The sequence below is a fragment of the Dromiciops gliroides genome, chromosome 2 (genome assembly GCF_019393635.1).
Source record: "Dromiciops gliroides isolate mDroGli1 chromosome 2, mDroGli1.pri, whole genome shotgun sequence".
Lineage (NCBI taxonomy): Eukaryota > Metazoa > Chordata > Mammalia > Microbiotheria > Microbiotheriidae > Dromiciops > Dromiciops gliroides.
The window spans coordinates 151988348-152001630 of record NC_057862.1 but is presented as its reverse complement, the minus strand read 5'-3'; the positions used below and the strand labels follow the sequence as shown (position 1 = coordinate 152001630).

At 35.7% G+C, this 13283-nt stretch overlaps 1 protein-coding gene across 4 annotated transcripts in view; it reads right to left on the bottom strand.

Moving 5' to 3' along the window:
- Window positions 1–13283, bottom strand: part of MAP2K5 (mitogen-activated protein kinase kinase 5) — a 292452-nt gene that overhangs the window by 161270 nt on the left and 117899 nt on the right. For all 4 annotated transcript variants that reach the window (XM_043988207.1, XM_043988206.1, XM_043988208.1 and 1 more), the window contains 2 exons: window positions 9469–9537; window positions 9288–9369 (listed from right to left, as the gene is read on the bottom strand). In XM_043988207.1, the coding sequence (XP_043844142.1) occupies window positions 9288–9369; window positions 9469–9537 (151 nt within the window). The remainder of the gene's footprint in view (window positions 1–9287; window positions 9370–9468; window positions 9538–13283) is intronic.

The window sequence follows — 13283 nt, the reverse complement described above, 5'->3', positions numbered from 1 at the left end:
ACTTGCCCAAGGTTACATAGGTAGTGCAAAAGGCAAGATTTGAACCTAGATACTACGACTCCAGAACAAGTGCTCTATCTGCCATAATGACAAAAAAGTTTACTGGGAGTATCATGAATATAAAATGAACACTTCTAAGAACAAGAATCACAATTTTTGACAATAAAGCAATGAGATTTATTCAAAGCCACAAATGACCCAACCAAAAACCTAAATATTTTATTATATTAGGAAATCAATACACTAATTTCAAAGATGGTGCCACTGTTCAAAATTTGTTTTCAAATATTCTTTGGACTACATTGAGAACCAATTTCCATGCCAAACAAATAGTTCTATAGTATTTTGGTATACAGATTCCATTTAATTGACCCAAAATGATGCTCTTCCATTTGATTGTCTACTTTATTCAACTGATAGTGGAATTTTGATTACATCTACTCTTCAAAGGACAAAAAATTGATACTACTGATGATATTCAAAAGAATCTGTGACACTTTGTAGAAAGGGAGGTACTTTAGGTGAGGAATGCTGCATACACTGTGAGGTGACACTGCTGATTGATTTTATTCACCTATTTTTTGTTTTTATTTTAGTAAAAAGGGTCATTGAATATGGTGATATATCACAAAGTGATTGTGGCATAAAAACAAAATGTGTCAATACAACTTTTAGAAAAAGGACATGTGACAATATCTGAAGACAATTTCAAAGTTAGAGCTTAAAAATGTTTGGGATAATGGTAACATCACTGGAAGATATGTAAAGTCTTTTTGGGTGATTACTTTGAAAAAGACAATACTCATTTGGAGATACACATTCTGGTATATTTGTCAAATATGGCCCTATAAAGGAGTTGGTTCCTTGAATATTTAAGAAACAGATTATTTCCGATTCTTCCTGGCTCTCTCTACACCTGGAAACTGCAAACTAAATATGTTTAAAATCTGAATTCATTTTTCTCCCTAAACATGTCCTCTCCTCCTAAATTCTCTATTTCTATCAATCATGCAACCATTCTCTCAGTCACTTAGCTCTTAACCTTAGAACCATCTTTGGATGTGTGATATGAGAGAAAGGGAAGTTGGCAAATCCTGTTATTTCTACCTCTAAAATCTCCTTCACATCTGGCTCTTCTTTCCTAATCCCATTGCAACCACCATAGCTCCTACTCTCATCTTTCTCCTAGAGGCCGGCAGTAACCTAATTGGTATTACTGCCTTAAAGAATCACAAAATCTTCAATTTGGATGCAATACCAGAGGTCATCTAGTCCAACCCATACCTGAACGAGATATACCAGACAAGGGTACCACTCCCAGCCTGTTTTTGAAGGCCCATTACCTGATCTAGCGTTGCCCACTTTACTTACCAGCTAGTCTCTAACTGTTGGTAAATCTTTCCTTACAGTCCCCTCTTTACAACTTCTACTTGAAGCAATTAATTCTACCTCCTAGTGCAGAGCAAAACAAGTCTGATTCGTCTTCTACATGAAAGCCCTTCAAATAAATGAAGACAGCTCTCATGTTCTACTCCATGTGCCTCCCTCCCCCACATCCCCTAGGTTCTCTGGGCTTCTCCTTTCCAGGCTAAAGACCCCCAGTGCCTTCAACACTCATATAACAGGATTTCAAGACCCTTCAACAAAGGATATGCCTATTCATATCAAAATCCTTCCTAAAAGAAAAGAAATCCAAGCCATTGTAATCTATTATAACTGAAGAACATAGTACAAAAAAGAGCTTAACAATTATTAAGTGGCTGGGTGCCCTAGATCTCACAAGATACTTCTCAATTCAGAACACATCATATTCACAAACACTTAATTCTGGCCAGGAAAACAATCTTCCCAATATATACTCTTTCGTCAAGTCAACAAGCAATTAATAAGTGTTTAATGTTTGGGGGGCATTGTGCAAAGTGCTGGAGAAATCAAGACAAAAAGAACCCCTGCCCTCAAGGAACTCACAATCTGATGAGAGAGACAACATGTAAAGATGTGTGTAAAAACAAGACACATACTGGATGTGCTGGGGGACCAGAAAGGCTTCTTGTGGAAGGTGGGATTTTAGCTGGGACCTGAAGAAAGCCAGGGAAGCCAGGAGGCAGATATGAGGACGGACAGCCGGAGTAAATGTATGAATCCGGAGATGGAGTATTTTATGTGAGGAAGAGTGAGGAAGTCAATGATAATGGATCACAGAGTACGTGGAGGCAACTAAGGCATCAATAGACTGTAAAGGAAGGAGGGGGCCCAGTTATGAAGGGCCAAGCAGAGGAGCTTAAATTTGATTCTGGAGGTAACAGAGAGTCATTAGAGTTTACTTAATAGGGGAGCAACATGGCCAAACTTATGCCTCAGGAAAATCAATTTGATAGCCGAGTGGAAGATGGACTGGGGTGAGGAGAGAAGAGGAAGGTAATTCAAGTAGAAGGCTATTATAACAGTCCAGATGTGAAGTGAGAAGAGCCTACACCAGATCTGTGACATTGTCTTAGGAAAGAAGGGGGCATATGCAAGAGATACTATAAAGGGAGAAGCAAGACTTGGTACAAAAATTGGATATACATGACAAGTAATTGAGGAATTGTGCCCACAACAAAAATAAGAGAGTTAGAATAGTGAGGGTTGGGTTAGGGGTCAGGGAGAGAATAATGAGTTGAGTTTTGGACAGGTTGAGTTTAAGTTGTCTGTGGGACATACAGTTCATGATGTCCAACAGGCAGTCAGTGATGTGAGTCTGGAAGCCAGGAGAGGTCAGGGCTGAATAAATTGATCTGAGGATCATTTGCATAAGAAATTATAACTGAATCCATGGGAGTGAATGAGATCAACAAGTAAACTACAGGAAGACGAGTACAGGATCCAGAACAGACATTTGGGGGCCAGCTGGATGCAGATCCAACAAAGAAGACTGAGAAGGAGCAGTCTAATAGGTGGGAGGAGAGCCAAGACAGACTGAAATCACAAAAACATATAGACATAAGAGTATCCAAGAGAAGAGGTTGGTTGACAGTGTCAAAGGCTAAAGAGATATCAATAAGGACGAGCTCCAAGAAAAGGTCATTGGATTTGACAACTAAAAGATCATTGGTAACTTTGGAGAGATAAGTTTCAGTTGAGTGATAAGGTTGGAAGCCAAATGACCAAGAGTTTAGAGGAGAGAAAGTAGAGAGAAGGACTTCAGGGACCTTCTTCAGGAGTTTAGTCACAAAAGGGAGGAGAGATATACAATGTAGCTAGTGTGGCTGGATGGACTAAGTCGGGGGTTTTGAGGGTTTTTTGAGGATGAGAACAATTTATTCCTCACACTCCTGTCTGGGTAATTTTCGTAACACATGGCTATTATGGTCATATAACTCCTTTATTCAAGAACCTTCATGGACTTGCCATTTGGAAACTAAAGGAAACCCAAGTTGAACTTCTTTTTTGTACAACTAAGATTACTTTTTTTTTTTTTTTTTTTTTAGTGAGGCAATTGGGGTTAAGTGACTTGCCCAGGGTCACACAGCTAGTAAGTGTTAAGTGTCTGAGGCTGGATTTGAACTCAGGTACTCCTGACTCCAGGGCCGGTACTCTATCCACTGCACCACCTAGCTGCCCCAAGATTACTTCTTAAACGCAAAAGTAGTTACTTTTTTTTTTTCCAGGGCAATGGCAGTTAAGTGACTTGCCCAGGGTCACACAGCTAGTAAGCGTCAAGTGTCCAAGACTGGATTTGAACTCAGGTCTTCCTGACTCCAAGGCCAGTGCTCTATCCACTCCCGTGGCTACTTTTTAAGCATGAATTTTCATATACTGAGTTTTCTCAAAGCCAGGCACATATTTAGTTGGTTTATCCATTAGAAATCATTTCAATTATTCAAAATCAGGGGTAAAAGTGAAAACAGTTTTCTAGCCTCTCTTCCTCCAAATTGATATTTAAACATCAAAATCCTGGGTAGACATTTTTCCTGTATAAAGCAGATGGTGGAAATATATCAATGTCAATATTTTTGGTAACTTTTGTTTGCTGTAAATTTTGACAAAGAGCTAGAAAATCATACTGTGGCTAAAAATATACACTGGGCTATAAATGCTAAAAGGAAGATAGTAAGAGGAAAAAGGCAACTCTGTGATAACTTGAACACCTTAGCATATCAAATCCATGAGTAGGTATGTCCAAAAAATATTAACTACCTAAGGTATAATTAGTCTGTCCAAACTTAGGGTGGTTTTCGGGCAACAGAAACATAAGCCATGACCAGGCCCATTCTTGAAGGCTTTATGGCTTGGTAGGCCCTGGCAAAGCTTATACTCCAATGTCAGTCCTAAAGAAGTCAGTCTTCCTCATGCGACAATGGAAAAGGACTTTAGAGGAGGTCAGAGGTGATAATGATTTAAATTGATATGGCATATTTATTCAAGGATATGGGATGAAATAAGAACCAACAGCTTCAACTGAATATGTTAAGACTACCCTGTAGGAAAAGAACAATGGAACACAAATCACAAAGGTCCTACAGATTTCAAACAACATGAAATGAAAATTGCACTGAATGCTAGTTTGAACTAAAAGTGTTGGTTTACATTGGGGCTATTTAAGGGTTTCTGATTTCAATTCACTCTAGTCATGCTCTCTCTTCTCCCTCCTCCCTTTCAGAGCTGAATAGTCTATTCCAGGGTAGAATTCTTAGAATCACAAGATATACTGGAGCAATTCCAACATAGAGCTGGAACAAACCTTAGAGGTCAATTCTCATTTCAGTTGGAGAAACTGAGGCCCAAGGAAATGAAATGACTTGTATAAGGTACAATGAGTCAGTATCAGAATGTGAACGGGGGACTTTTCTAATTTCAGCTTAATACTCTATTAACAACATCACATTTCCCTATGAATACATATTCTTTTGTAGTTTTTTTTTAAACAAATTCCACTGCTATGCAGCATTGCTTATATATATATATATATACATATATATATATATTTATATATATATACACACATACACACACACACACACACATATATATATATAATAAGGGGGTTTTTTTGGAATGTTAATTTTTAATCTGAGAATTCAATACATTTATAAACCCAATGCAGGATAAGTTCATCTGGTTTGATCACAAGGCTGACAGGACCAAAGGTGCTGGTTTGATTCCCAAGGGCTAACAAGTTTCAGCCTGTTCCATGTTCATGGCTCATCCCCACAGTCAACTTAGAGACACATGCTAGTGCTGACAAGAAGCACTCAGTAGAGTAGGTGGACAGATCTGAAATGTCAATAATCACAACTGGAAAATTGGCTAAAGTAGTATATCATCTTCCTATAATGAGGATGTCATCTGACAATGCTACCACCTCTAATAGGCCTTCTTTTATACCTCTAATTCTTAGAATGCCCTCTCCCCTACTCGAACTGTCTTGTACTTGTGTGTGTGTGTGTGTGTGTGTGTGTGTGTGCGTGTGTGTGAGTGTGATGTCTCTGGTAAAATGAAACCTATTTTTAAGTCTTTGTATCCCCAGTGCCCTATCATAGTACTTTATATACAACAGATGCTTAATAAATATTATGAATTTAATTGAATTACACATGATAAGCACTAAATAAACATATTCTGGAATTAATAAAAAGAACTCCATTATTAATACCAACCATTCATACAGTGCTTTAAAATTTGTAAAGCACTTTATAAATATCTTCTCATTTTATCCTCACAACAATCCTGGGAGATAGGTGCTACTATAATCCCATTTTACAGATGATGAAACTGAAGCAGAGAAAGGTTAAATGACTTGCCCAAGGTCACATAGCCAGTAAGTGTCTGAAACCACATTTGAAACTCAGGTCTTCCTGGGCCCAGCCCTCTACCTACTACACCACTTAACTTGCTTTTATTGTTATTGTCGTTTTGTGAAACAAATAATTTAATTTTAAATGAAAGCAATTAGTTACAACTGTAATCTTACTGCAAATTTCAATCTTGTGCTTCTAAGTAAAATTTTTTGAGAAGGTTTCCATTATACACTAGATCTGTGATGTTTTTGGTGCAGGGGCTCTCTTCAGTTCAACAAGTGGCATCTTCTCCAAGATTTTTCACATTTTACAAAATTCTTTCCCTACTCTTTTCATAAATTCACTACAGCAGATCCAGCCTGTGCCAGAGGTCTTTCTCTGTTGTTGTATAATATTAAAAATGATAAATATACAAAACAAAGGGTAAAATCTTAATCAATAATGCTTAACAAGGAAGAACCAAACAATGACAAAAAAGAATACAAAGTGCTTTTGTCCCTTGTCCCTTCCAGGCCTGACCAAAGTCCTACCACCTCTGGCCCTGTTTTATTTCCCTCCTTACCTGCCTTTTCTTTTTAGAAAATAAAACTGTATTCACTGTGTAGACAGTTCTGGTTCTGCTAACTTTGCTTTACATCTCTTCAAATTGGTTTTTCCATCTATGCTTTCACTATTTTAATACCTCAAAGGTACCAGTATTTGGGTTGCTTTTCACTCTGCTGCTTTTCCTTCTTTCTACTTGATTATTAGCCTTCCTTTTGCAGTTAAACACTTCTACAATAAGATCTCAAAAGTCACTTTGGCATGTCATCACTGATAACATATTTCAACCTCCTTTCACTCAGCATGTCTCTTTTGGTTGTCCTTTTGAGTTACTTATAATTCTGATTCTTTTGAGATCATGGTGTTCCATGATTTATAATCAAATAATAGGACCATATTAGTATTAAAAAGATGGGCTTCTTCAACAGCAAGCATTAGTTATCACTGAAAGCACCAGACAATTTCCCAAATGTGATCCAGTCTAATCTCCTCCTCCCATGAACTGTACCCATCTTATTTTCAATGCAGAGCTTCTCCAAGTATCTACTAAATTTAATAGGTTACAAATCACAATCTGGTTAATATCATTTTTCATTCATTACGTTTTTCAAGTGTGGATGGCTATACTAATTTCCTTTGCATTGCTGTGGAATTCACTGAAAAGACTTTAGAAGTGTTCAAGAACTTAATGCAATTAGATTATCAATTGTGAAGAGAAGCATTTTGGAGAACCTTACCACCAATAGGGATCCTTTTGTTTTGAATGTACATGACACTTACCAAGACACTGGCAAATGTCTTCTTTTAAACTTTACTTAATGTCGAAATTCAGCAAGTGGTTGAACATTTTCTTAACAAGTGTGACTATCAGAGTAATGTATAATTTTAACACATACATAAGAGATATTTTGTTTGAGGAGGTCCTCCAAGGCTGTACTTTATTCTACTGAATTAAGCACTTTTGAAATAACAATACATAATAGAGTAGATTTTATGGTCTCCAAAGAAATTATGTATCTATAAATCTGGTCAGCTATAGAAAATTGTTAAAGTCTATCTGTTCCTTAATCATGTTACAGCTGGGTTTACTTTATGCCCATGGTTATCATTTAAATATGTGCATGTGTATCTAAATTTCTGCTATATGTAAATGACAATGCTATGGGCTATAGAGATAAAAAGAGAGATTAGACAGGGTTTTTGCCCTTAAAAAGATTTCAATCTAGTAGGGGAGATAAGAGATATAGAAAAATAAATACAATACAAAATTGAGTATGATACTTGAGAATTACAAACAAATGTCATGGAAATTCAGAAAAGGAAGAAATTAATTTTGACGAGGATGTCAGGGAAGGCTTCATAGACAAAATGGCATATAGGTGAGGCCCTTAATATTAAATATGGTAACAAACAGATAATGAGGTCGGAGAAGAAGGGTGTTTGAGGCAGAGAAAATAATATAAGCAAAAATTTGAAAGAACAGAATATTCTTAGTGAATGGCAAATTATATTGACTGCCTCGAGTATAGGATATATATGTGTATATATATATGTATGTGTATATATGAATATATATGAAGTGAGAAGAGATTTTTTTTTTCTTCTTGGTCCAAATCTGTAATTTTACTGGCATAGGGAACTTCTGGTGAGGAAATTATTTTTACTAATACAGTTCAACACCTATTTTGCAACTAAGAACCTTTGAGTGCTGTCTGAGTCACTACGAGTTTACCTATCTTACTCAGCCAGGTTCACACAACCAGGATCTGCCAGAAGCAGGACTTATACTTAGGTTTTCCTGACTTTTGAGGCCAGCTCTCTACCAACTGTACCATGCTACCTTATGAAGTGGGAGAGATGTGTAAAAACAGGTGAGGAGGAAATCATGGGAAGACCATAAAAGAATATGTTAAATGTTGACTGAAAAATATACTAACTGAAAGAAGAAAACATTAAAAAATGAAATGTGGAACTAAAGAATTTGGATAATTCAAGGGAAGAGATAATACCCATTTAAACAAGATTCCTAGCATGTCTCTGACTTATGGCCTTGCTCCTATGCAGCTTATTGGTACAAGACACATTACATATATGGTTCTAAGACATCCAACTTTTGACAGCTACCCTGGCTGAATTGTATTTTAGAAAACCAGATACATGGTAACTAAAATATATACCTTGGTATGGCATCAAATGGAGGGTCATGAAAATTCTAGAAAGTCATGGATTATTGCTCCAGAAATGTACTGAGAACCTGAAAATGGAGACTTGAATGTATGAAAAATGGTGAGTTTTAATGGGTCAGACACTAAATGTGTCACTTAAAAGACAAGCTCAGACTTAAAGTGGGTGGAAGAAAACAGTGATTACCTTATTTCATTGGGAAGATACTGAGAAATCTGCATAATGCCTTGATAGTAAGATGAAAAAAACACTTCAGAGTGGTTATGAGTAAAAAATACAGATGGAAAGGAATAGGGGTAAGGTCCAAAGAAAACTAAATGCAGCTTGGCTAAACAGCTGTGTTGAAAAACAATTTCTTATCTTGCAATTAAGAACCGATTTCTCACTGAAAGACACAGGACATTGGGTTAATAGATTTCTTTAAAAGAAAATCTGTTTTGGCTATTGAAACATTAAAAGAACAGAACAGCTGTTTTGTCAGTAAAGACAGATTGTATAGAAGAATCAAATATCAAACCACAGATTAGACTAGCATTTAATCTGTTCTACTTAAATTTTCAATAAAAGTAAAGGAAATTACATTCTGGAAAATATAGCACTGCTAAAAATTTTAACACTAGTAATCAAAATCAGTAGGTTGATTTTAGGGTATAAGAAGAGGTAACTATTAATATGTTATAATTATTTTTAACATTCTACTCAACGTCTATAGCAAATGAACATTTTAAATCACAATGTCAATAAAGCTATTTTAGGAATGATGCAAGATGTAAAACTCACCATCCATGAATTCTGTACATATTGAAATCCTGTTTTCTACAAAAAATGCACCATAAAATCCTATAATATATGATGAATCACACTATAAAAGAAATAAGACAAAAAAGTAGGTTTGTTAAAAAAAAAAAAAGAGCCAATACTGAAAACATGTTTAAAAAGTGGTTACTGGGGAAATGATTACCTTATAAAGAATTTCCAATTCAGACATAATTTGTTTTTGAAGTTCCAGTGTAATATCTAACAATATCACCTGACAGGGAAAAAAAAGCCAATTATTGCTTGTTTGTTCTCTTTCAAATTAAAACTTATGAACAACTGGCTATGGAAATATAAGAATTTTTAAAAGGATTCCCTACCACCATTACCTCTTCTTCTTTATAACAAACTGCATATACACATCTATCTATTCCTTTGGACTGGGGGAGGTGGTACAGAAATGATTGATGGGGTAGGGGGAAAAGCCAGGTCTCCAAGGTCAGCATTAATGGCTTTAAAAGTCAGTTAAGTTATAACACCCTTAATTTATACACCCTATTTTGGCCACATTGGTTATTTTCAGAGGAGGAGAATAGGAGAGACTTGTACCTATTAACCCTCAAACCATTAAAAGAGAATGTCTTGTGATTCACACCCTGGAAGATAAGCACACAGGATGACAGATATAAATGTCATTTAAAGTTGGTCTTTTGCTTGTAAGAACAAATAAGTCATTCAAGTTTATTATTTTTGCATAGTTAAGAGGAAAATATAAAGCTTTGAAATAGTTATATTGATGAAAAAGCTTTACATTATAATACAGAAGAATGCCAAAGAAGTTTTAGAACTGGAAGAGACTTAAAGACCATCCAGACCAGAGCTTCTTCCCCTTTTTTGTATCATGAACCCCTCTGGTAGTCTGGTGGAGTCTGTGGATCCCTTCTCAGAAAAATGTTTTTAAATGTGGAACATAAAATACACAAGATTACAAAGGAAACAGTATTGAAATATCATTAAAAACAAGTTCATAGGGGCAGCTAGGTGGCACAGTGGATAGATACCAGCCTTGGAGCCAGGAGGACCTGAGTTCAAATCCAGCCTCAGACACTTGAAACTTACTAGCTGTGTGACCCTGGGCAAGTCATTTAACCCCAATCACCTCACCAAAAAACAAAACAAAACAAAAACCAAGTTCATAGGGGCAGCTAGGTGGCTCAGTAGATAAAGCACTCACCCTGGATTCAGGAGGACCTGAGTTCAAATCCAGCCTCAGTCACTTGAGACTTACTAGCTGTGTGACCCTGGGCAAGTCACTTAACCCTCAGTGCCCCCCCCCAAAAACAAAAATCTCCAAGTTCATAGACCTCAGATGAAGAACCCTTGATTTAGCTCAACTCAGTTTATAGATAAAGAAAATGAGGTCCAGAAAGGTGAAGAGATAACGCTCAGTTTGCATAGCTCCTAAGTGGTGGAATAGAGGTCAGTCTCCAAGCCCTCCAAGACTTCCATTCCAGGGCTTTTTCCATTATACCCTGGAGCTTCCAAACATTTAAAAAGTATTTCCAAGTCAGCAAGGCAAGTAAACAAATAAATATAAGTCACTTTATCATAGAAACACCTGCGTTTAATTTTTAAAATGTTGTTAAATGTATAAGGGAGAGAGTACACATTGATGAAAACATAGTATCTTCTCAAGCATTTATTATATGTAGAAAGGTGAGCAGTTATTTCAATTTTACTTGGCTCTTCAAGTAAGACTAATATAAGGGCAATGGTTACTCTTTTATATAAAAAGAGATTTAGCTGATGAAAAAAAACAACAATTGTAGAAAGGCTTTTTTTTTTTTTAAAGAAACATGGCCAAGGCTTCTGACTCCAGGCATTCTGGGGAAAGAACTTCAAGCTTGGGAATTTCCAAATAACACTAAATACACTTAGTGTCCTGCCATTGTGGTAGACACCACACAACAGTTAAACTTCACTTTATGTTAGAAAAAGAGAGTAAATGTAATCATCTTGGAGGATTAACGGAACATAAATTATGGACTTCATCCTGCTGATAGAATCAAGTGAGGAAAAAAAGGGCAATTTCCAAATACACATCTTAGAGTATTGACATCCATCTAAGGGAAGAAAAAAGCAAAAAGCATAACTAGTTTCTATCAAGAGTTTGCTTTAGGGTTATTTATAAAAGCTCTCACCAAACTAGATTGTAAGTGTAATACAGGACTGCCAAGAAACATTTAACACCCTTTCTCCAATCAATAGTCATTTGCCAACAATATTCACTTACATTTTTTCTTACTGTAGAAAACTTAGCAACAAAATAATTCTTCTAGCACTGTATCAATCTTAAACCATTATAATATTAGGATTGTACAACTCTTTCAAATACAAAGAGTATTTTCTTCTAATAAAGTAGGCTAAAAACCTTAAGGTTTTCAAAATAATCATTTGTTTAATGCTTAGCACGACTACTAGCAACTATAGAATTATCAAATTATCAACCCATTTATATCATGTAGGTGTGCCCAGCTTTTCAGAATTAAACCAAAATTCACATTACAACTCTAATCTTCATAGTTAGACATTTTTTGGATGGGGAAAAGATGTACTTTACTATTTCACCAATATTTCAACTGCCACAAATACTAAGAAGTAAATAAGATCAAACTTTAATTCTAAATCTATCAAATCCATTTGCTCATTTAGATCCCATACATTTAAAGTATTTAACTTTGACATGCTGGTTTTACATTATGGTACCAGCCACCTAAAATCAAATGTTTATTTTATTTTTTATCAGCAGTATTCCAGAATTGAGAATCCTTGGCTCTATGTGTAAGGAAGCAGATAATGTCATCTGGAGAATTTTGAACAGGACAATAAAGTTGATCCTTAAATCATAGTGCTTCTGGGAGATTTATTACTATAGATGAAGTTAATTTTTACTTTACTATGTATTCTTGTGAGTGATCATTAAAATGCTAAGAAGCAAAGTCAATTTCTTATTAGATATAGACCATGAATAAAATCAGCAAAATAATAGGTTTCTACTTAATTTTAAAAAACCACAACTATGGACAGCTTGAGACTAGGTTGAGGCAGTTTTTACCCCTTGCCCTCCTCTCCCACTCTCCATCTAGGGCTAAACAATCCAAATAGAAGAAGATTTGAATATTAAGGATTTCATGGAGAAAGGGTTAAATCTAAGCCTGAAATACCTGAGTATATTTCCTCTGCTCTCCACTACACCTCCAGGACAAATAAGGATGAGTTGTCAAGTTAAATACGAGCAGTCAACTGACTGAATTATAATTTACTCTGTGCTCAATTTAAATTAGTGTGAGGCTATTAAAATATACAGTATAAATACGGCAATTCATCACAAGCTGTCATGGATGACTTCATTTATTTGCTAGAGTGGCACACGTTCCACTGAAGGGAAGGAGAGCAAAATCACAGGTCAAATTAAGCCGCTATTCTATTTTAATTCACTTATTTAATCTATGGCGACATAATTGTCTTTTACAGTATGTACAACTCAGAAAGGAAATTTGGGAGGATTACAGTCAGTATACAAATGATTAATCAAATGGTCCATTTAAATGCTAGTTTAAGAGCAGCAGAAACCCAAAGCAGTCGAAGAATGATAATCAGTGCATGCTACATACTATGCTATGATTTTTTTTCTTGTAGATGGATTTTTCCCAATTAGAAAAAAAACAGCAATACTGGAGAATCCATTAAATCTTCCAAGCATTACCTAGCTGAAAGATTTTTATAGAATACTTTAATGGTGTAAAAAGGTTTAGTTTGCAAGTTGGATAACAGTATTTTATATGTTTTTCTTGCTCTATTTACTTGCAATTTTCAAGACTACCTATAACAAAAATGGTAGTTACTAATAGGTTTCATGAATTATAGTCACTGTCAAGTAATTACCCTGCAGTGCACTGGTGATTAGTATTACTTTCAGTATGTTTTCTTTGGTAAAAAATTTCTAAATTTTATGGCAGC